Source organism: Hemicordylus capensis, chromosome 2, assembly GCF_027244095.1.
Source record: "Hemicordylus capensis ecotype Gifberg chromosome 2, rHemCap1.1.pri, whole genome shotgun sequence".
Classification (NCBI taxonomy): domain Eukaryota; kingdom Metazoa; phylum Chordata; class Lepidosauria; order Squamata; family Cordylidae; genus Hemicordylus; species Hemicordylus capensis.
In genome coordinates, this window is record NC_069658.1 from 207385177 (window position 1) to 207404852 (window position 19676).

Here is a 19676-nt window from a genome sequence, read left to right on the forward strand (position 1 = left end):
CATCGTGGGTTCTAATCCTGGAAGACCCTGGCCTGTCTGGCAGCTGAGGTTAAGCACAACTCCCCTTGATGAAGGGATCCCCAGCTAGAAGGATCTCGGGTGGGGAGCTGCTGCCAGTCAGCGCAGGCGATCCTGGGTGAAGGACCCTCTTCCCAGTTTTGTTTCTCTGCTCAGAGGCCTCGGCTTTGCTCTCTTTGCCAGCTCAGGTCTTGCAAAGCTTGCTGGCTGTGAGTTGTCCAGGACGGATTCCAGCGTTGGGTCCCCAGATGTTATTGGACTTCAACTCCCAGAATCCCCAACCAAAGGCCACTGGGGCTGGGGTTGATGGGAGGTGATGTCCAATAACATCTGGGGACCCTATGCTGAGAATCCCTGGTCTAGGAGATACACTTCCACCTCAAATGACTCTTAATTTCTGGCAAATATTTGAGTTTTTTCTGTTTCTTATTTTCCTATTATTGCTGCACAGTTTTTACACATATGCAGTACTTTTGGTGGTGGTGGTGGGAAACACTAATACTAATAAAAACTGCAGTGCTAAAACACTGCTTATTCCTGAACTATTTCCTCATAGACACGTCAACCATGACAAACGCTCCAGCAGGGGTGTAAACCAAATTAAGATCCAGATCCACCCCACCCCCCTGCCAAAATGATTCTGCACTGTAAAATGGCAGCCAGAAATGACACTGGAAATCATTTCCAGCCGTTTAGAACTGCAAATAGGTGACTTGGCCTGTGGTTTCTTCTTCTTCTTCACCTTGGATAAGGAAACCAGTCTCTAGCTAAAGCCCAATCCGCAGATATGTGAAACTACGGTTGTTAACCACGAGGGCTGCCTGTACACTATTTTATTTTTATTTATTTTATTTATTTATTTTTGCATTTATATACCGCCTTTCGTTAAAAAGATAACCCCAAGGTGGTCCTTGGCAGAATAGTGGGATAGAAACGTAAACAAATAAAAATAAATAGCAATATACTTCAACTTCATTGTTATTACAGCCAACGGCCTCTCATTACAACAGAGCCACACAGAAAAATAGCAATATTGACTTCCTTCAGAGTATGGGACACTTGCTTACACTTCCTTGCTTTCACCAGGCAGCACGGTAGGGAACTGTCATGTTGGGATCATGCGTAACCTGGAATAAGCAATGAACAGGGAGACCATGAGGCTGTCCTCATGTGCAGCTCGGGATGCCCAGCCTGGGTTAGCTGGTGTGTGTAAAGTGCCAGCATCGGGCCCGATCCCAGCAAGGTGCTGTTCACCCTGGCTACTTGCTCATGTGCAAGAACGGACTGCTTCCAGCCCGGCCGCACACAGAGAGGGACACCTAGAGTGCCCAATCCTGGGAGAATCCCCCAATGCAACTTGAGTGTCCCGCATTGCATTGTGGGAATGCTTGTGGAGAGGGGCGGGCTGCACCTGCTGCTTGTGCAGGAGGAAACAACGTTCATAATGAACGCAACATGTAAGAGTGCCAAGGCAAAAAGTCTCGGCCATTGCATGTTCCCCGATCTGAGATTCAGCCTTTGGACTTGGAGGTTCTTTCTCTAGCCACTGAGGGGCCTCTCTTACTCGGTGAATGTGTCCAACCCCCTTTCGAACCCATCCAAGTGAGTAGTCATCACTACATCTAGGGGCAGTGAGTTCCATGGGTTTACTGGCTTTCTCTTTGTGTACTCTGGACAGAAACGGGGTCTCCGTGCCAAGAGGAACATGGAGGAGTTTCCTAGAGAAGGGACTTCAGCATGTGATGCGGAGTGGGGTGGGGGACATGAGGAGCTGGGAGGGCAGGACAGGGACGACTCTCCCCTGAAGCCCTGAGACACAGAACCGATTCAAACCACAACCAGTGTGGCCAGTAACTGACCTGGTGACCTCACAATCAGCCGCAGAATCCTGTCATTGTGGTTCTCCAAGGAGACCTGCCAGGGTTCTGCCAAGGGCTCATTTGGCAGCCACCTCGAGAAGCGGCAGCATCTCGGAGGTTGGCTGTCCTTTGGTGACGCGAGTGACCAGCCACGCGGGGCTCTAGGTCAGCGAGCCATGGGCGGCTGTTTCTCGGAGCTCTGCAGGTGAGTCTCTGGCAGGGAGGGGCAAACACACCCGGCTGCCTGCCGGGGCTTGGCTTTGGAAGATGCCACCCCCTCCCCTCCTGCCTGGGCAGGGCGATGTGTAGCCCAGCCTGCTGGGCCCACACATGTGCTGTGTGGGCGTCAGGGGCCCCCTTTTCACCGCCCCAATGCCCACCCCACTGCTGCTTGAAATGTGGGCTTCTTGAAGGTCCCCTGCTGGGGTGGTGGACCCTGTCTTTTTGAAGCTTGCAGGCAGTGGCGCCCTTGCCCCTGGACTTCAGGGCCAGAGTCCAGCGCCTGCACACCCCCTGGGGGCCAAATACTGGGTGGCAGGGCCCCTCCAGAAGCCTTGAGCTCCAGGCTCCCAAATTGCCTAGGTGCACCTCTTCCTGGAGGCACAAACAAGCCAAGCAAAAGGCCAACAAAGAGCAGCTTTCCAAGGGGGAGGCCTCTCCCCCCCCCCGCCGAGCTTCCAAGCAGGAGGGCTGACAGGGCCCTGGACGGTCATCAGAGCAGTGGAAAGTGGCCCCGTGGTGCTCCGGAACCCGCCAGGGCCAGATGCCTTTGTAAGGCTGTGCCGATCCCGTGAGGGGACGGCTGTTTCCCTGCATCCCTGCCAGCTCCGAACCAGCACTATTGATCTGGCTGCCTGGCCATGGGGTGGGGGGTCTATTTTTAACTTGGCCCTCCTTATAAGGTGCCTGGGGGAACGCGCTCTGCCTGGGATCTTGGCAGGGCTTTCGGTCACAACGGGGCAGGCGCTCCTGTCTCCTCCAGGGCTCTGCAGTGAAGAACAGAGGAGCAGCCCTGCTGGATCAGGCCCAAGGAGGCCTCTCTCGGCCGGCGTCCTTCCTGCTTCTCGCAGTGGCCCGCCAGGTGCCTCTGGGGAGCCGGCCCTCTCTCCTGCTGTGACTGGGATTCGGAGGCATCTTGCCTCTGAGGCTGGAGGTGGCCCCAAGCCGCCAGACTAGTAGGCAGCCATTGACTACCTAGCCATTGACAAGCAGGCAGCCATTGTCCTGCTGTTGGTGGGGGGGGGGAGAAGCATGGCTGCTTGGGGACCTGGGCTCTAGGGCTGGGCAGGCTTCAGGCATATTATGGGTGTCCCCCCTTCCTTCTGGGTCCACAGCCTGGAGACAGGTGCCGAATTGTGGCTCACAGGCAGGGGGGACCCGAGGCGAAATGGCGGCTTGGCAGGGCAGAGCCTCTTTCCTCTTGGGCCCCGGTGGGAGCCAGGCACAGGGAAGGCTGCGGGCGGGGCAGGAGCAAAGCTGCAGCCCAGTGATTCGAGATCGGGGGTCCACAGCGCTCCCCTCTCCCACTGGCGGCAGCAGCAGAAAGGCCTGCTGGGCCGGGGGGGGCGCTCCAGGCCCCCTTGCGGCCGGGGAGGAGCAGGGAGGCGGAGAGAGAAGGCGCCCCCGGCACAAGGCTGCCCTTTCTCGGGCACCGCGCTGGGTCTCTCCTGTCTTCGGCGGGTGCTCCAGAGCCCCAAACAGCCTCGCGTGCAGCATGGAAATAAAGTCATTGGGCTGCAGTCACGGAGAGGGGCCTCCCAGTCTGACCGTTAGAAAGAAAGGCAGCCATAAAGCGGATGCAGGCACCCACGGCGGGGCGGGGCGGGGCGGGGGGCCCTTCACACTTTCCCGGGCTTCACGCCGGTCCCCAACAGGACATGGCTGCATCTGAGAGGACGAGGCAAATCCAGACTTTTTTTTCAGCTGAGAAATCTGCGCCCTGTCACCACCACCAGCCCAGCTCTCAGACTGGAAACCGGAGTCATGTGCCAGGTGGCAGAAGGCGGCCCTAGCCAAGGGCAAGGGGGCAGTGGGGCACTCCGGGAGGTCTTCTGGAGGCCGCTGTGCCCCTCCGGCTCTGATGCTCTCCTCCCTGCCCCCTCAGGCTCAGCTTCAGCGCCTCAGATCCCGGGAGCGATGCAGAGAAGGAGGACAGCAGGGACCAGAGCTCCCTGGGCTTGCCCCCACCTCTGCCCCTGCCCCAGACGGGGCTGGCCACTGGGGAAGGCACCGTGATCCAGGTGCAGATCAAGCCTTTGGGCCTGGACCTTGTGTGCGATCCGGACGATGGGGTGAGTCTGGGCTGCGGGAAGCGGAGGCTGGGCACTGGGAGGCGGCAGCGGCAGTGACGGGGCTTCTTCCTCGCTGCCCGAGAACCCCAGAGAGCCTGCCCCTCCAGTCGGCCGCAGCCTCGTCCGGCGGCTGCAGCCTGCCTCTGGCTTCTGAGGGGTGGGCGGGCGGCTGCGGGGCCTGGGGCGAGGCCTCCCCCAAGGGGGCTCTCGGGGCCTGCTGTGCTCACCGGTTTCCGCCACTGGAGACTGCGGGAGACCAGAGCAAGCTCCCCTCAAAGGGCGCCCTCGGAAGGGGTCCGGGGGGTGGCACATCTTTGATGCTGGTAGCTCCACAAAATGGTGGGAGCCTCTTTTTTGGCCATCCTGGGGTGGCAGTGGCACCGGGCATGCCATGGCGGTTGTCCTGCTGCTGCTGCTGCTGCTGCGGGCTGCACCGAGGAGGGGTTTGAAACCAGTGAGGGCCCCGCCAAGGGGCGCCTTCTCCTCCTCCTCCTCTTCTTCTTACAGGAGTCTGGCAGCCCTGGCAAGGGCCTGAGGTCCCAGTCGGTCCCGTCCCCCGCCGACAGTGTCGCCTCTCCACGAATGTCCCGAAGCCCGGAGGTCTCGCTCCCAGACACTGTGGGTGGGTAGCCCTTTGGGGGGGCGGCGTGCTGGATCCTTTGTCAAACGGGGTGTGTGTGTGTGATGGCACTGCACCAAGTGGACGGAGACCAGAGGGCTGCCAGCTCCAGAGGATGCTTCTCGCTCGCCTTCCAAAGCCGAGGTGCTCCGTGGGGCAGGTTTTCTCAGCTTGGCAGGGACTTGGATGAGGAGAAGTTGCCCTGAGGGGAGGGAGGTTTTCCTTCAGGCTCGGGAGCTGGCAGCTTGAAGGCAGGGGCGACTCGTAGGGTGGCCATGTTCCCCGGAATTTAGGGCAGCCCCCGGATTTTGGCTCCTTCACCTGGCTGCTAAATCCCAACCGGATTCACACGGATTTCACATGGCGTTGCTCGGATTTTACTTGGGATCCGATCACACGGGAGGGTGGAGAAGGTGGGGAAAGTAGACAGATCTGTCAAATAAACAAATGTAAACGTAAATTAGTTCCCGCTTGGATTTGGGAATCTTGAATATGGCAACCCTAGCCAGGGCGGGGACCAAATGGGGTGGTGAGTGGGGCTGATCAGCCAGGGCACTGTCTGGGGAGCCCCCCTTCTCGTGGCTTACCTTTTTTTGGGGGGGGGAACATTTCAGGAATCGTGTCGCCTGGGCTGGAGATGGTGGAGAAGGAGCACATCCCCCCGGAACAAGTGTAGGTATCCAGCTGGGGTCCCCTCCCGCCCGTGCCCCGAGGGGCACAAGCCCCAGCTCACAGCACCATCCTGAACTGGATGAGTCCCGGCCTCCCCAGACATCTCTTTACCCAGCTGCTCTGCACATCTAAGCTCCCTGCTCAGCTTGGAGGCTTCGGAGGGCTCCCTCTGGGGCTGTGACATGCCCGGCCAGCCAAGCAGAAGGCTGTGGAGGAGCTCCGTGTGTCCTGGGGCTGCTTTTGAGAGATGGTGGGTGGGGTGGGTGGCTTTTTACAGAAGGGCTTTTTGGGGGGGGGGGGTCTGCATATGAATTCTATTCATTCATTCATTCATTCATTCATTCATTCATTCGATTTCTATACCGCCCTTCCAAAAATGGCTCAGGGCGGTTTGTAACAGCTGTCAGCTGTTGCAGGAGCCGTTGACGGGGCTGAGTAAAGTGGGCAGAAAACGAACAAGAAATGCCGTTTTGGGAGCCAGCCGGGGGTTCTGAGCAGGAGCTCAGGCCTCTTCCTCCTCCTCCTCCGGGCTTGGAGCGTGCCTCAGCAGGAGCTCCAGACGGCAGGCCTGACTTCCATTCCTTCTCCCAACAGGCTGATGGTTCAGCAGGTGCTGAAGGAACTAGAGCAGTACCACAGGTGCGTCTCGCAGGGAGGAGGGCCCACCCAGGGAGGCCTGAGGGTTAAGGGCTGGCTGCCAGCGAGGCAGTTTCTGGTCCCGGGCCTCCTGTCCCTCAGTGTCTGGGGAGCAGGGACTGGGCCGACGGCACATGCATGCTGCCCCCCCGCTTACAAATACCACGTGTCTCGCTTGGTGTGTCCACGGCTAGTGCTAAGCAAGGGTCCTGTGCACCAGAAGACAGCGCTGAGGCCCAGCAGAACCTCACCTGGTTCGAGTTCCTGGCGCATGAGTAAGTAAGCTGGGGGAGCCGCGTGGGTGGGTTTCGGGGGGAGGCACGCCAGCCCTGCGGCTCCTGACCCTGCAGCGGGCACTGCTAAGCCCTGCAGGCCTGGCCTGGAGAATCCAGGGGTCGGCATCTGGGCGACTCGTGGGCACAAGCCTGGAGGTGGGGATGGCTTGCTGATTGGGGGACATACTGGGGGGACCTCCTCTTGCGGGGGGACCCACCCCCCTCCAGGAAGAGCTTCGGTCAGGGTTGGCCACACACTCTCTGCTGCATCGCCCCAGGCAGTGCGGACTCTGCCGGGTTCTGGAGCCTGGTACGAGTCGCTCTGGCAGGAGCTGGCAGCTGGTTTGGATCTTGGCGAGGCTTTCTCACACACACACACACCCACACCCCAGGATTTTTCACACAGCAGGCTTTACTGTGAGTTCAAAGTTGCCACCAAAACTGACACAAAAATTGGATTTAAAAAAACCAACAGATATAAATCGGGCTGTACTCTAAGGTGCAGTAAAAAACCCGAATTGTGCGTGGAGTGCTCCCTGATTGCTCGCAGGGACTTTGGGGTGAATCTGGCTGATCTGTGAATGCAGACCCTCCATTCTGGAGGAGGCGAGTGAGAAGCCCTGTGTGGAAAACGCCTTGGAGGGCTCCCAGTCGAGCCAGTCCCAAGGCGAGCCAGTCAGGACTGTGTTTCTGGGGGGCAGCTGGAGCAGTGGGACAGGCTCTCCCATTCCTGCTTCTAGGGCTGTCCTTGGGGCAGGGCAAGTTGGGCAACCGCCCCGGGGCCCCACTCTTTCGACCCCCATCATCATGAACTGGAAGGGGCCCCGACACGTAACGGCTGGTTTGCCCCAGGGCCCTGCACCCCACTGGGGCTCCCCAAGGACAGCGCTAGCCCTCACTGGCCGCGTCCCCATCTTCCTTCCTTCCTTGCCACAGGAGTGAGGAGAGCAGGAAGAGCGACAAGGCCGAACCGGGCAGCATCAAGGTCAAGCGCCGGCTGAGCAATCTGCGCAGCCGCGTCACCAGCTCTAAGGAGAAGGTGAGGGGTGTGTGTGGGGGAGAGCGAGGCTCACCTCCCTGACCCTGCCCAGGCGGCCTTTGGCTTGGAGGGGCTGCCCATGAGAGTGTCTTCCTCGGAGGAGGAGCCGTGGCGCTTTGGAGGGGCCCCAGGGAGGGGCGTGAGTGAGCGAGGGGGCTTGCAGCAAGGGGGTTGGCTGCTCGGAGTCCTGATCCCTGCCCCTCTGATTTCCTCCCTTGTGCAGGGTAAGAACAAGGACCAGGAGAAGGAGGCCACGGAGGCTGCCCAGGAGCAGAGGCAAGCCGTGCAGGGGCATGCGCTGGTGCGGGGTGCTTTCTCAGGTCACACCTGCTGCTCCCTCTGTGGCAAGGCGCTGCTGAACAACACCGGGCTCCAGTGCTTGCGTGAGTAGCGCCCTCCCTCCCGCAGCTGGCCTGGCCTGGCTTGGCTTGCACTGTCTCAGGGCTCCCCTGGTGCTCCCTTGCTCCGCACATCCTTGCCCCAGCCACCAACCCCTTGTCTCAGTTCTTCCCCCAGATCTCCCAACTACAGCTGCCAAAATCCTGCAGGGTTGTTAAAAAGCCACATCACACACCTTGTCCCCTACAGGCTGAGAAAAGCTTCACTTAGGCTATGATTCACTGTCCTGCAGACCCAAAATTCAGGCACATTCCCCTTATCTGGAGATCACAGTTTTTGTTGCGTTTTTAAAAAGTTCTATCCAGTCACCTTGGGGGCAAGGGCGCTTCTGAGCATCTGCAGAGTGCATCCCGCCCATGCCCTGACATACACCCCCTTATACTATCCCGGCTCGTTGGTTTGCTCTCCCTTGAGCTGTAAAGCTTTCTTGTTTGGGAGCTTACATATAAGAGTTTTTGTTCACATGACTATAAGCCAGGGGTTTTCAACCTTAGGTCTCCAGATAGTGGTGGACTACATCTCCCATCATCCCCAGACATAGTGGTGCCATTGTGGCTGGGTATTACGGGAGGCGGTCCAGCAAGATCTGGGGACCCCAGGTAGAAAGCCCCTTCTATAAACTTACCCTCGTTGCGTCTTTTGCCAAAGAATGCTTCCTCCCCCTCTTAAGGGTAAAGTTGTGCTGTCGAGTCGGTGTCGACTCCTGGCGCCCACAGAGCCCTGTGGCTGCCTTTGGTAGAATACAGGAAGGGTTGACCATGGCCGCCTCCCGCCCAGTATGAGATGATGATGATGCCTTTCGGCATCTTTCCTATATCGCTGCTGCCCGATATAGCCCAGAAAGAATGAGCGGATTGTGTGGGCAGGGCAGGGAGAGGGTTACCAATGCAACCTCGTGACTGGGGTCGTTGCAAGGGAGCCCAGAGAGGGTCTGGGCAAGGCCTGAGGGCCAGGGCTGGCCATGCTGCTTCGCCTGGGAGGAATAACCGTTGGGCATCGGCCTAGCCTCTTAATAAGCACCTGTGGGGTCTCCAGTGTGGGTGGTCTGAGCGTGTGCATCGTCTCTCAGGAACCCGGACGGGGGGGGGGGGGGGCCTAGTGAGGAAGGCCAACCGCTGGTCCCCTCGCCACCTCTCCCCCCAGACAGAGAGGGGCTGCTGGCCTGATTTCGGGGAGGCCTCTGCTCCCTCGGGCTGCCAGGCCTGGGAGCTGACTGGCCACAGTTGCCAGGCGGCTCTGGGGAGTGATCTGGGGATTTGAATGGCTCGACACGGGGCCGGATACGGGGTGGGAGTGGAGGGCAGGTCCCCAGGAAGACGGGCGGCTTCCGCCAGAGTCGGAGGTGGCCACCCTCACACTCCTCGGCTTGATGGCTAACGGGGCTTGTTCCGTCCCGGCTAGCCGCGCCCTTCTGAGTCCTTCTTGAATGGCTTAGCCGTGCCCTCTTTTTAAAAGGGGTCAGTTTTATTTATTTAAGGGGCACGCGCAGCGTCCCGCCTGTTCAGCAGCAGCAGCTGGGGATGATGGGAGTTGTAGTCCAAGCCCACCCAGGGGCCCAGGCTGGAGAACTCCTGCATTAAAACGCTGCTGCCCGCTCGAGGGGCTAGGGCCTCGTTGCTAGGGCCTCGTTGCTAGGGGTAACCAGCGCTTGGGGGGGCGGAGGACGGACCCGGAAGGCTCTTGACGTATCGCGAGATTTGGAGCCCCGCTGAGGCTTCGCGCGGAGGGCTGCAAAGAAGGAAACCAAATTCCCCGCGGGAGGCAGACGAGCCTCCCGCCGAGATCTCGCGAGACCCGAGGGGCCGGGGCGTATGACTTTCGTCAGGGCTGCTCGCTTTCCTTTCCTCTCCCCGCGCGCCGCCTGGGCGTCTCGCGAGATTTCGTGGTCCGGCCTCTGCGGGCCTGGCCGGGTGTCCGCTGCTCCCGCTTTCTGCTCACCTCGCCCGGCCTCTCGTCTTCCGCCCTCGAACTCCTGTGTCCTCCTCGTGAGGTGCCGAGCCCAAGGGGGCCGCCAGATCCCGCGAGAGTTCGGGGGCGGTTTCGCGCGGCTTGGATTGTCTCGCGAGAGGATGGGCGGGGCCGGGAAGGAAGGGGCTTAGCATGGCGAGGAGGCTGGGCTAGGCCGCGCCTCCTGGGACTGGGAGCCGGAGGGGAGTCGCCGCCGCCGACGCTGCCCACACGCGAGGCACCTCGGGGTCAGACCCGGGGAGAGGGGCTGAAGCGGGCCTGGCCGACACTCTCGGCCAGGGCGCGGCTTGATGACGTCAAAGGTCAGTGCCTGCTGCCAGCTCCGCCCCTCCCCCATTGAACCCACGTTGGAAGGGGAGCCGCCGGGAGAGCCCTCCACCAGACAGACCCGGGGTTGCTACGGGCTCTGTGTGTGGCTGTGTGCCTGCGCATAACAACCACAGGCTCCGGTTGGGTTCTGATTTTAAATAATGAAGAAAAAAAAATCAAGTTCCTGGTCCTCTTGGTTTCAGAGTGGGCGAGGGGACCGTTATAAGGGGCTGCCCAGGTCGCTCCCTGCGCCTGCGTGTGTCTCTCTCCGTTTCTTTCCAAACTAGGCTCAGTGCATGAGGATCTTGATTTAAAAAAACACACACACGCAAAACCCGCTGAATAGAGAGGCGCACGTGCAGGGCTACCTGGGTTTCACTGCCTGTCCCTTAATTCGGAACTGTGAGGACTATTGCTGTTATTAATATTTAGACAGCTTAAGTGGCACAGCAGGGAAATGCTTATAACTAGCAAGCCAGAGGCTGCCGGTTCAAATCCGCACTGGTGTATTTCCCAGACTAGGGAAACGCCTCTATTGGGCAGCAGCAATCTAGGAAGATGCTGAAAGGCATCATCTCGTACTGCGCGGGAGGAGGCAATGGTCAGCCCCTCCTGCATTCTACCCAAGACAACTCCAGAGCTCTGTGGGCACCAGGAGCCAACGCTGACTCGACGGCACACTTTACCTTTATCCTTAATTTGGAACTGTGAGGACTATTATTATTGTTATTATTAGTTTATAAAGAGCTTAGTCAAGCTGCTGGGCCTCATGGTTCCAAATTAGGGGTGGGGAAACAGGATAGCCAGGCTACTGGTGGGCCCTTTTCCTGTTGAGAGGTATCTCTGTACCTGTCATCACCACTGCAAACTGTGTGTGATTCTGAGGCTTCTCTTCTGAAAGGAGCGTCTGGTGTCACCTGACAGTCCACACCCAGAAACCTCGGAGGTGCTGCAGGGAGAGCCGTTGTCAGGGGTCGAGGTGATGCTTTGCAGGTGTAAGATGTCCAGTGTCAGGGTAGTTAAGATCGGCACAAGAATAAGCAGTGTTGGCATACTGCTTTTGTGCAAGTCCCTGGCATCTGGTAATAGCCTAATAGCTATTCTCTGCAAGTTACCCAGTCTTGTAAAAAGAAACCTGCTGTTTAACTTACCAGCTGTCACTACACCTTGTGACATCTTACTGTGAATTACATAAGTTAATTGTGAAGGGGTTATAGCCCGGTCATTGAATGCAAGTGGATGGTACCGGCCTGTTCAGAAGACTGGAGAGCCGTTGCTTGGTTCGCCGGAGCTTCTTTGTAGGTTCCTCCTGTTCCATTATTATTGTTCTGTAAGGCCAGCAAATACGGCAGGTGGTTGCGAAGCTAAGCAGGTCTTGGTGTGGTCCATACCTGGATGGGAGACTCATGTATTCCACTTTGGGAGATGGGGCGGGGCAGAGCATTGGCTAGGCATGTAGAAGGTCCCAAGTTCACTCCCTAGCAGCATCTCCAGGTAGGGCTGGGAAAGTTCTCCCTCTCTGAAACCCTGGAGAAATTCTGCCAGTTGGTATTGGCAGTACCAAGCTAGAGGGACTGATGGTCTGACCCGGTAGAAGGCCACTTCCTAGGTTACTCAGGAGAGAAAAATCCACATGGTAACAAGGGAGCAACACCTATTTATTATGGTCCCTTAAGTGGCGCAGCGGGGAAATGCTTGACTGACAAGCAGAAGGTCACCGGTTCGAATCCCCGCTGGGCAGCAGCGCTATAGGAAGGTGCTGAAAGGCATCTCATACTGTGCCGGAGGAGGCCAAGGTCAACTCCTCCTGTATTTTACCAAAGACAACCACAGGACTCTGTGGTTGCCAGGAGTCGACACCAACTCGACGGCACAACTTTACCTTTAAACTGCTTTGGGAACTTCTGTTGTAATTGAATGGAAACTTTATTTCAGTCATTGACCAGACAAAATACAACACAATAGATTAGTAACCTCCAGCATTCATGGTTCTGCCAGTGCTTTCCTACAAAACATTTACAATATAACAATATGTAGTGCAATCGACATTCATGATTTTATCCATTGCTTCCTTACATGGCTTGCAATGTCACAAAATTTTGCCACCCATCAATATCACTGTCCGACAATATCACTTTTATGACACGTAAAAGGCCGATGGCTTACCTGGGAATCTAGACAAAATAGGTAACACAAGTGTTAGCCGAATATCTCTATAAAACGAGCAGTGAAGCGACATGTGATTGATTGCCTCTACCACTCTTGACTGAGGGAACTTTCGTTGAAAAGCCGTATAGAAATATCTGTAGTAGTTGTAGTTTGGGTATTGTTGCTGTCAGTGATGATGCTGGCAATATCATCATAGGACTATATCGTTGTGGTGGCGGCAGCAGCGGCAGCTGGTTTGTTTGGTGCAGCTTCGTGTAGGTGGGTGTATTTGAGATTCTGGCACAGAAGCACTGCTTTGAGGGCTGGAGAGGGCTGTGAGAACAGCTCCTGCGGAGGGGAGCAGTGGCAAGGCAGGGCGGGTGCCTTGCAGATCTCAGAGCAGCCCTGCTGGGTCAGGCCCAAGGAGGCCCGTTTAGTCCAGCACCTTGTTTTCCACAGTGGGCCCACCGGATGCCTCCGTGAAGCGCACAAGCAAGAGGTCTGTGCCTGCCCCCTCTCCTGCTGCTGTGGCTCCCCTGCAACTGGGGTTGAGGGGCATCTTGCCTCTGAGGCTGGAGGTGGCCTATAGCCCTCGGACTAGTAGCCATGGATAGCCCTCTCTGTGGATTTCTCTGAACCCCCTCTTAAAGCCCTGGCCGGGCTTATCTGGCAACGGTTCTGTTTGCCACCTTGGGGCACCCAGGCTGCCCCGCCCCTTCCAAAGAGCCTTGCGGGCTGTTAATCCCTTCTCATAAACAGACTCTTCCCATGTTTATTTAGTGGGAGTTAGATGGATCCCAGGAGGGCCTGGCAGGCCAGTGTGTTGACAGTGCTGCGCTGTGGGATCAGCCAGGGCCCCTCCTTTGGGGCCGCGCGTGAGAATGAGGGAGGGGTTCAGCATCTCTGCTCTTGGCCCGAGCCTCCCCCTCTCGAGAAAGGAAGGCGCCCTCAGGGCTGGATCTCCCCTGTGAGCTTGCAGGATTGAGGGGCTGGCTCTCCTTCGCCTTCGGATATTCCTGCTGCTGTCTATAATGCATGCAAGTACAGAGGTTGAGTGAGTTGGCGCTGGGTTGGCGCTGGGACTTCATGCTCTCTCGTCTGCCCCCCACTTGGTTTGCCTCCAAATCCCAGCATGCTTTGCGAAAGAGAAACATGGGTGTGGAGGGTGTGCTGCGAAACGTAAGCCAAGACCAGGGAAGGCTCTTGCTCATCCTCTTAGCTCACAGACCAGACCTGGCGTCTCTTTGCTCAGAAAACATACCACCACCACCCCTTTCCACCCTGTGTTTTTGTGCCTGGTGTTTCTGAATGTGTGCTGAAAAGTGTCAAAGGCAGGGAGCCTGTTTCTGGGCTGCTTGGCCTATGCCCTTATTGATGACATCCGGTTTGGTAAACTGAAGGCATTTAAACTGAAACTGGTAAACTGAAAGCATTACATAAGAGTCCTTGGTTACTGGGCTGCAGACACTTAAAAAAAATCAAGCTATTTTAAATGTAAGTTCTTATAAAATGGCAGAAGAGGCATTCCCTCCAGTGAGAGAGGAGGGATGAATGCCTCTTCTTAGGCAAAGTCTTCCTCCTTGTGTGAAAGAGAGGGGGGATGCTTCTTCCAAGATCATGTCTGCAGCAACCAGGCCTCCCTCTGTTAAACACAGTGGCCTTTTCGCCTGTGCAGGCTCATACAGATGTACTTGGCTGATTTCACTAGAAGCCAGGTGAATTAAAATGTGCCAGTCTTGATTTCTGCTTGAGATGCTTGCCCCACAGAGCCCAGTGTCCAAAGAGGCAGGTGCAAGGGGGCAAGCGAGCAAAATCAAAACCCAAGCGAAAAACAGGGCTCTCTGAAGCCGCGCCAAGAGGCTGCTGTCGTCTAGAGGGGGGAGGGAGGGAGGGAAGGAGAGGAGGGCTGGCTCCTTCCCCACTCTTGGAGTGATAAATGCCTGGGGATCCCTTCCTGAAGAGAAGCCAAACGAAACAGGCCGAGGCCACACAAGGCCAGTGGGATGATTTGTACAGGCCGCTGCCTGCAAAGATGACGCATGGAAAGCCCGGCCGGAACCCAGACGGCAGCAAGCGGGGCCAGAGGTGGAGGCCCCAGGCAGCGACCCTAGAAGGACCGCTCAGCAGGCCTCCCCATCCCCTTGGCCTGGGGGCAGCTCTGTTTGTTTGGGGTCTGGCTCCTCTGGCCTTCCGGGGTCCTGCCCTCACTTGTGGCTGACCCTCTGCAGCTCAGATGGACGTGGTGTAGGAGGCCCCCCCCCGCCTTGCGGTAGGAACCTCAGCTGAGCACAGCTGGCTCGGCCCAAAGGGAGCCTGTCTTTTCCAGTGCTGAGTGCACTTGTGGAGGTCGTTTGTACGTAAGCCTCCGTCTCTTGGTTTTTGGGGAGGGTGGCTGAGCTGCTGGAACGTGCAGTCCAGCAGTGTCTGGAAGCTGAAGTGGTGCAGTCCAGAAACAGGCTGGTTGTCGCCTTTGCTGCTGCTGCTGCTGCTGCTGCTGTGTGTGCAGGCTTCAGTCACATAGGTGTAAGATGCCCGTGACCACAGCTGCAGGTCTGGCATGGTTGTGTGGGGCAGTGTTTAAGAACATCAGAACAGCCCTGCTGCTGGATCAGGCCCAAGGAGGCCCGTCTAGTCCGGCATCCTGTTTCACACAGTGGCCCACCAGATGCCGCTGGAAGCCACAGGTAGGATTTGAAAGGGGCCTGCCCTCCCTCCTGCTGTGACTCCCCTGCAACTGGGACTCAGAGGCATCCTGCCTTTGAGGCTGGAGGTGGCCTATAGCCCTCCGACTAGTAGCCGTTGATAGACCTCTCCTCCATGGAGTTATCCAAACCCCTCTTCAAGCCATCCAGGTTGTTGGCTTCATCACATCTCGTGGCAGAGAATTCCACAAGTGGAGGATGCCTTGTGTGGAAAAATACTTCCGTTTGCTGGTCCTAAATTTCCCAGCAATTGATTTCATGGGATGACCCCTGGTTCTAGTGTGATGGGAGAGGGAGAAGAATTTCTCTCGCTCCACTTTCTCCACACCGTGCATGATTATATAGACCTCTTTCATGTCTCCCCGCAGTCGTCTCTTTTCTAAACGAAACAGTCCCCAGTGTTGTAGCCTCGTCTCCTAAGGAAGGGGCTCCAGGCCCCTGATCATCTGGGTTGCCCTCTTCTGCACCTTTCCCAGTTCTACAATGTCCCTTTTTAGATGTGGCGACCAGAATTGTACACAGTACTCCAGGTGTGGCCGCACCATAGATTTGTATAAGGGCATGATAATATTAGCCGTTTTCTTTCCAATCCCCTTCCTAATGATCCCCAGCGTGGAATTGGCCTTTTCCACAGCTGCCTCACATGGAGTCGACACTTCCAAGGAGCTGTCCACCACGACCCCGAGATCCCTCTCCTGCTCAGTCACTGGCAACTCAGGGCTGGTTTGCTCAGCCTGGTCAGTTTGCCCCAGATTCCTTGCTGGTGGCCCTAAAAGCCACAGCCCCGGGATTCCAAAGCGGGGTCCGAGGTCAGGCTTGGATCCCTGCTCGGCTCGCCTTCACCAAGGCCCCGGGGGCAGATCTGTCTGCATTTAACCGGACGGAGCTCTCAGGCGAGCATTTGTGGCTGGTTTCTGTGTTCTTGGTGTTTTCACTTCCTAGATGCTCTGAATGCCTTTGGGGGTGAGGTCATCCTCCTTGTTCCTTGAGTTCCTGGTCTCCCTGCCACTTGAACTGTGCTGCTTTCTGGTTTGGTGGGTTGTGACGTGTGCCGGTTCCAGAAGTGGGAGCTGGACTGGGGTAGAGGGGTGTGTGTGTGTGTGTGTGTCTTCACCAGAAGCACCCAGGCCCTGAGCCCTTTGGGAGGAGGAAGCGTAATCTGGTGGCTGTGGAAGGCTGAGAGTTGTGGAGGTGCTCTGTGGCCGGCCGGCCAGCCGGCCAGCCTCCCTGCAGACGTCTGCCTTGTCCCTCTCTGGGGTAGGTGTGGCGTAGCTGACGCCCTGGGAGTCATGGTGGAAGGAAGGGGGGGGGTTGAGGCCCAGACCTTGCCTGTCGGGCAGTCTTCAAGGGGCAGAGAAAGAGAGCGGATTCGGGCGAGGGGCAGCCGCCCCCGACATGCACGCCCGGGCCCCAGCCAGGTGGCCCTGATTGACTGTGGGGAGGGAAGGCCTCTTCCAGGTGACCAGGCCAGGAAGCCTAACCAGGTGGCTTCCCTCCCTCCCTCCCTCTTAAAGTGGTGTGCTGTTCCCAGGAGTCCCTGTGAGGGAGGAGCAGCTGTGGCCTGCCTTGCAAGGCTGCTTGCCCCCCCCGCCCGGTCTGTTGAGAGGCGGCCTTGCGCCCCTGCCGGCAAGAGGGCTGTCCCAGATCAGTCTGGTTCAGGCAGTTCACGCCAAGGACAAGGACGCCGTGTGCAGCCCCAGCCTTGCCGCTCTCTGGTGCCGCCCCTCCTTGTGTGAATGACGTCAGCCGCTTCAGCCTGCCTTGGAGACGGCCTCTGTCATCTCCATGCTGGACCGCTTTGCTGTGGGGAGGGGGGGCGGGGGGGCGGAAGAAGGCCGCCAGTCTGAGCAGAGCAGCGTGGCCGAGTGGACCTGGGGCCATCGAGGGCACCCGCCTTGGCTTGCCAGCCTGATGCTTGGAGCGTCTCCTTAGCTCCCCCCTTCTGCTGGGGCTGGCGGGTGGAGCATTGCTGGGAGAGCAGCGTGGCCAGAGGCCTGGCAGGGACGAGGCTGGCTGGACGGACATGCTGACTCTGCGCAAGGCAGCTCCGTGGAAGAGGCAGGAAGAGGCCTTCTGCACCATGCAGGGGATGCCAGGCGACGTTGGGGGCCCACTTCAGTGGGGGCTTCGCTTTCCTCAGAGGGACACAGGAAGTGGCCGTCTACCGAGTCAGATCCTTGGCCCCTCTAGCTCAGGATTGTCTACCCAGACTGGCAGCAGTGGGGGCAGGCAGGAGCCTCTCAGTCTCAGCCCTCTCTTGGGGATGCTGCCAGGGAGGGAACGTGGGACCTTCTGTGTGCAAGCAGGCAGGGGCTCCTCCTCCGTCCCCTGAGGGGAATACCTGTCAGTGCTTGCATGTAGTCTCCCATTTAAGTGCACGCCAGGGTGGACCCTGCTTAGCCAAGGGGACCTTTCAGGCTGGCTACCGCCAGGCCTGCGCCTTGGTGGCCTCCTCAGCAAGGGGCCTTCAGGAGTAGCCTTTCCCATGGAAGCAGGAAGCGGGCCGGGAGTGTCTGCCAGAGTGGAAACCCAGCCACGGGCTTCACGGCCCCTCTCTGCCTGGGGGCTCCTCCCGATGGCAGTGCTGGCACGTGGCCGGCTGCTGTCCCCATGCGATGGCCAGAGCAGGCGCAGGCTCCGAGGGAACGGCCTTAGGCGGAGTCTGGCCCTTGGGCCCTCTCGGTCCGGTGCTCTCTGCCCCAGGGGCTCTCAGCCGCTGTCCAGCCATGTCGCAGACCCCCGGCTTCTGTCACAGACCCTACACACACACACACACACACACACACACACACACACACACACACAGAGACAGCCCTTCTGAGAGTGTAGGGCGTGGCGGGTGGGCCCCCCAGCACCCCCTCTCCTCCCCAGCCACGGAGCTTGGCGCCTGCCAGGGCTGTGGGGATGTGTGGCGCGGGTTCTCCGCCTGTCCCCAAAGGCCACCAGCCCAGCACCAAGCCCGAGAGCCAGCTGTGTCTTTCCCCCCACTTCCAGATTGTGCCGTCAACGTCCACAAGAACTGCAAGGAGCTCCTGCCGGAGTGCCCGGGTGCCCAGCTCAAGGTATGCCAACCGCGCCGCCCCCCCCCCCCGGCTCTCCTCCTGGGGCAGCGAGGCCTGTGTGGGAACGGGAGGGGGCTTCTTCCGACTGCGCCTGGGACTGCAGCCGGGATCCCTGGGGAGAGGAAGGGACGCTCCGTCCCTGGCCAGGAAGGCCAGATGGCCCTGGGCATCGGCTGCTCTCCGTGGGCAGGCGGAGGGGGGCAGAGTCCTGGCCCGTCCCTGCAGAGGCCCGCTGCATCCTGCCTTCCAGGGAGACACTTCCCTGGGCGGCTTCCAGTGCCAAGACACGGCCCCTTGCAGTCGCCGAAGCCCTGCAGCACTTGGGGGCAGCCGCTAAGCGGCAAATGGCTTTCTGGCTGGGGATGCTGTGATGGCCGCTGGCTCTCGAGGGCCCAGCGGTCAGCAGGGAGGCCGCTCCCCAGCTCTGAATGCCCAGGCAGGGTGGAGGCCTCTCTGGGGAAAGCTCTCTCCGTGCCAGAGGAGGGCAGCAGATGCGGCCGGGGGCCGGGGGGGGGGGGGGCGGGATCCTGGCACCTTCAGGACCAGTCGGTTTTGGGCCACGCTTCCCCCTTGTGCACAGCAGCTCCCAACTCTGGCCCCTCCCGATCATCTTGTTGCCACAGGCCCTTGTGGCAGGGAGTGGGAGTCCAGCAAGGTCGGGGACCCCCCTGGGCCGAGGGGGCTCGGGGGGCAGGGGGGTCTGAGGGCCCATTTCCAACCCGAGTGGGCCTTGGGTGGCAGGCGGGGGAGGAGCAGAGCCTCGGGCGCTTCCGCGTGTGGGAGAGCCACCCAGGCACCCCCCCCCCAGGGGTCTCCTGCTCTGTGGGCCGCCGTGGGGACCAGTGCCTGGGCAGCGTGCCCCCCCCGCTTCCCTCGCGCACGCAGCCCAGGCTGGCCGTGGCGTCCCTCAGAGTGAAAACACTACGCCTGTCCTTTCCCCCTTGCAGCCAAAGGAGCCGCCGTCACGGCCCCCGGGGGGCGCCCCAGACAGTTCGCTCCAGAGCTCCTGTGCAGGTTGGTATGCAAGCGCCGAGCCTGTCGGGGTCTCTGTGGGCGGCTTCCGGGCGTCTCTTTGACCGCGTGCAGGTGTGCGCATGCGCCTGTGTGAAGACTCGGGCTGGAGCGCGTCCCTCTCTCTCTCTCTCGAGGGAAGGCTCTAGAATGCTCTTGAAGGGTCTGTCCGCGTCTCTTTCCGTCTTTTTCCTGCCGCTTCATCCTACCTGGCTGTGTAACCTCAACAACGGTAGCAATAACCGGGGGGGGGGGGACCACGCGCAGGGCAGGACGGATCGATAGGCATTGATTGCTTATTCCGCAGCTGTGAAATGGAAAGAGAGGACCAGATTGGGCTGCTTCCGTCAAATCGTGCTTGTGGGCTTGTTAAAGGAGCCGTTTCTCTGGAGGGGGGGATATATATATATATATATGAATGAATGACTTTCTGTGGAGAAAGCAGCTCGGGGGGGGCGGAGTTCAGACACGCAGGCCCTCAACCCTAGGGATAAATGGGAGCTGGGGAAACTGGAGGGAGGTGGGAGCAGCCTCTTCCCTTTTGGGGCTGGGGGTTCTTCTTGGCACTGCCCCCTGGCGAAGGGACCCTCCTGTTTGGGATCCTTCCCAAGAGGACACTGGCGTAGTGGGCAGCCTTCAGCTGTCCTCTCTCGTGCTTCTGCGATGCT

General features: G+C 58.8%; 1 protein-coding gene and 1 long non-coding RNA gene across 9 annotated transcripts in view; one reads left to right on the plus strand and one right to left on the minus strand.

Moving 5' to 3' along the window:
* ARHGEF18 (Rho/Rac guanine nucleotide exchange factor 18) overlaps window positions 1-19676 on the plus strand; it is a 48562-nt gene that overhangs the window by 7079 nt on the left and 21807 nt on the right. For 7 of the 8 annotated variants that reach the window (XR_008315359.1, XR_008315358.1, XR_008315357.1 and 4 more), the window contains 9 exons: window positions 3982-4168; window positions 4676-4790; window positions 5402-5459; window positions 6054-6098; window positions 6290-6370; window positions 7307-7409; window positions 7633-7792; window positions 17930-17997; window positions 18945-19011. Coding sequence is in view for 5 of the 8 variants with exons in the window: in XM_053291714.1 (XP_053147689.1) it covers window positions 3982-4168; window positions 4676-4790; window positions 5402-5459; window positions 6054-6098; window positions 6290-6370; window positions 7307-7409; window positions 7633-7792; window positions 17930-17997; window positions 18945-19011 (884 nt within the window). In the remaining 3 variants the exon portion in view is untranslated. Of the gene's footprint in view, window positions 1-1950; window positions 2083-3981; window positions 4169-4675; window positions 4791-5401; window positions 5460-6053; window positions 6099-6289; window positions 6371-7306; window positions 7410-7632; window positions 7793-17929; window positions 17998-18944; window positions 19012-19676 lie in introns of those variants that run through there. The other variant, XM_053291718.1, reaches the window with a different exon arrangement.
* LOC128343175 (uncharacterized) lies at window positions 837-9919 on the minus strand. Its single transcript, XR_008315362.1, has 2 exons — window positions 9747-9919; window positions 837-5219 (listed from the first exon to the last, which is right to left on the minus strand). It is a non-coding gene; the product is annotated as an uncharacterized LOC128343175 (long non-coding RNA).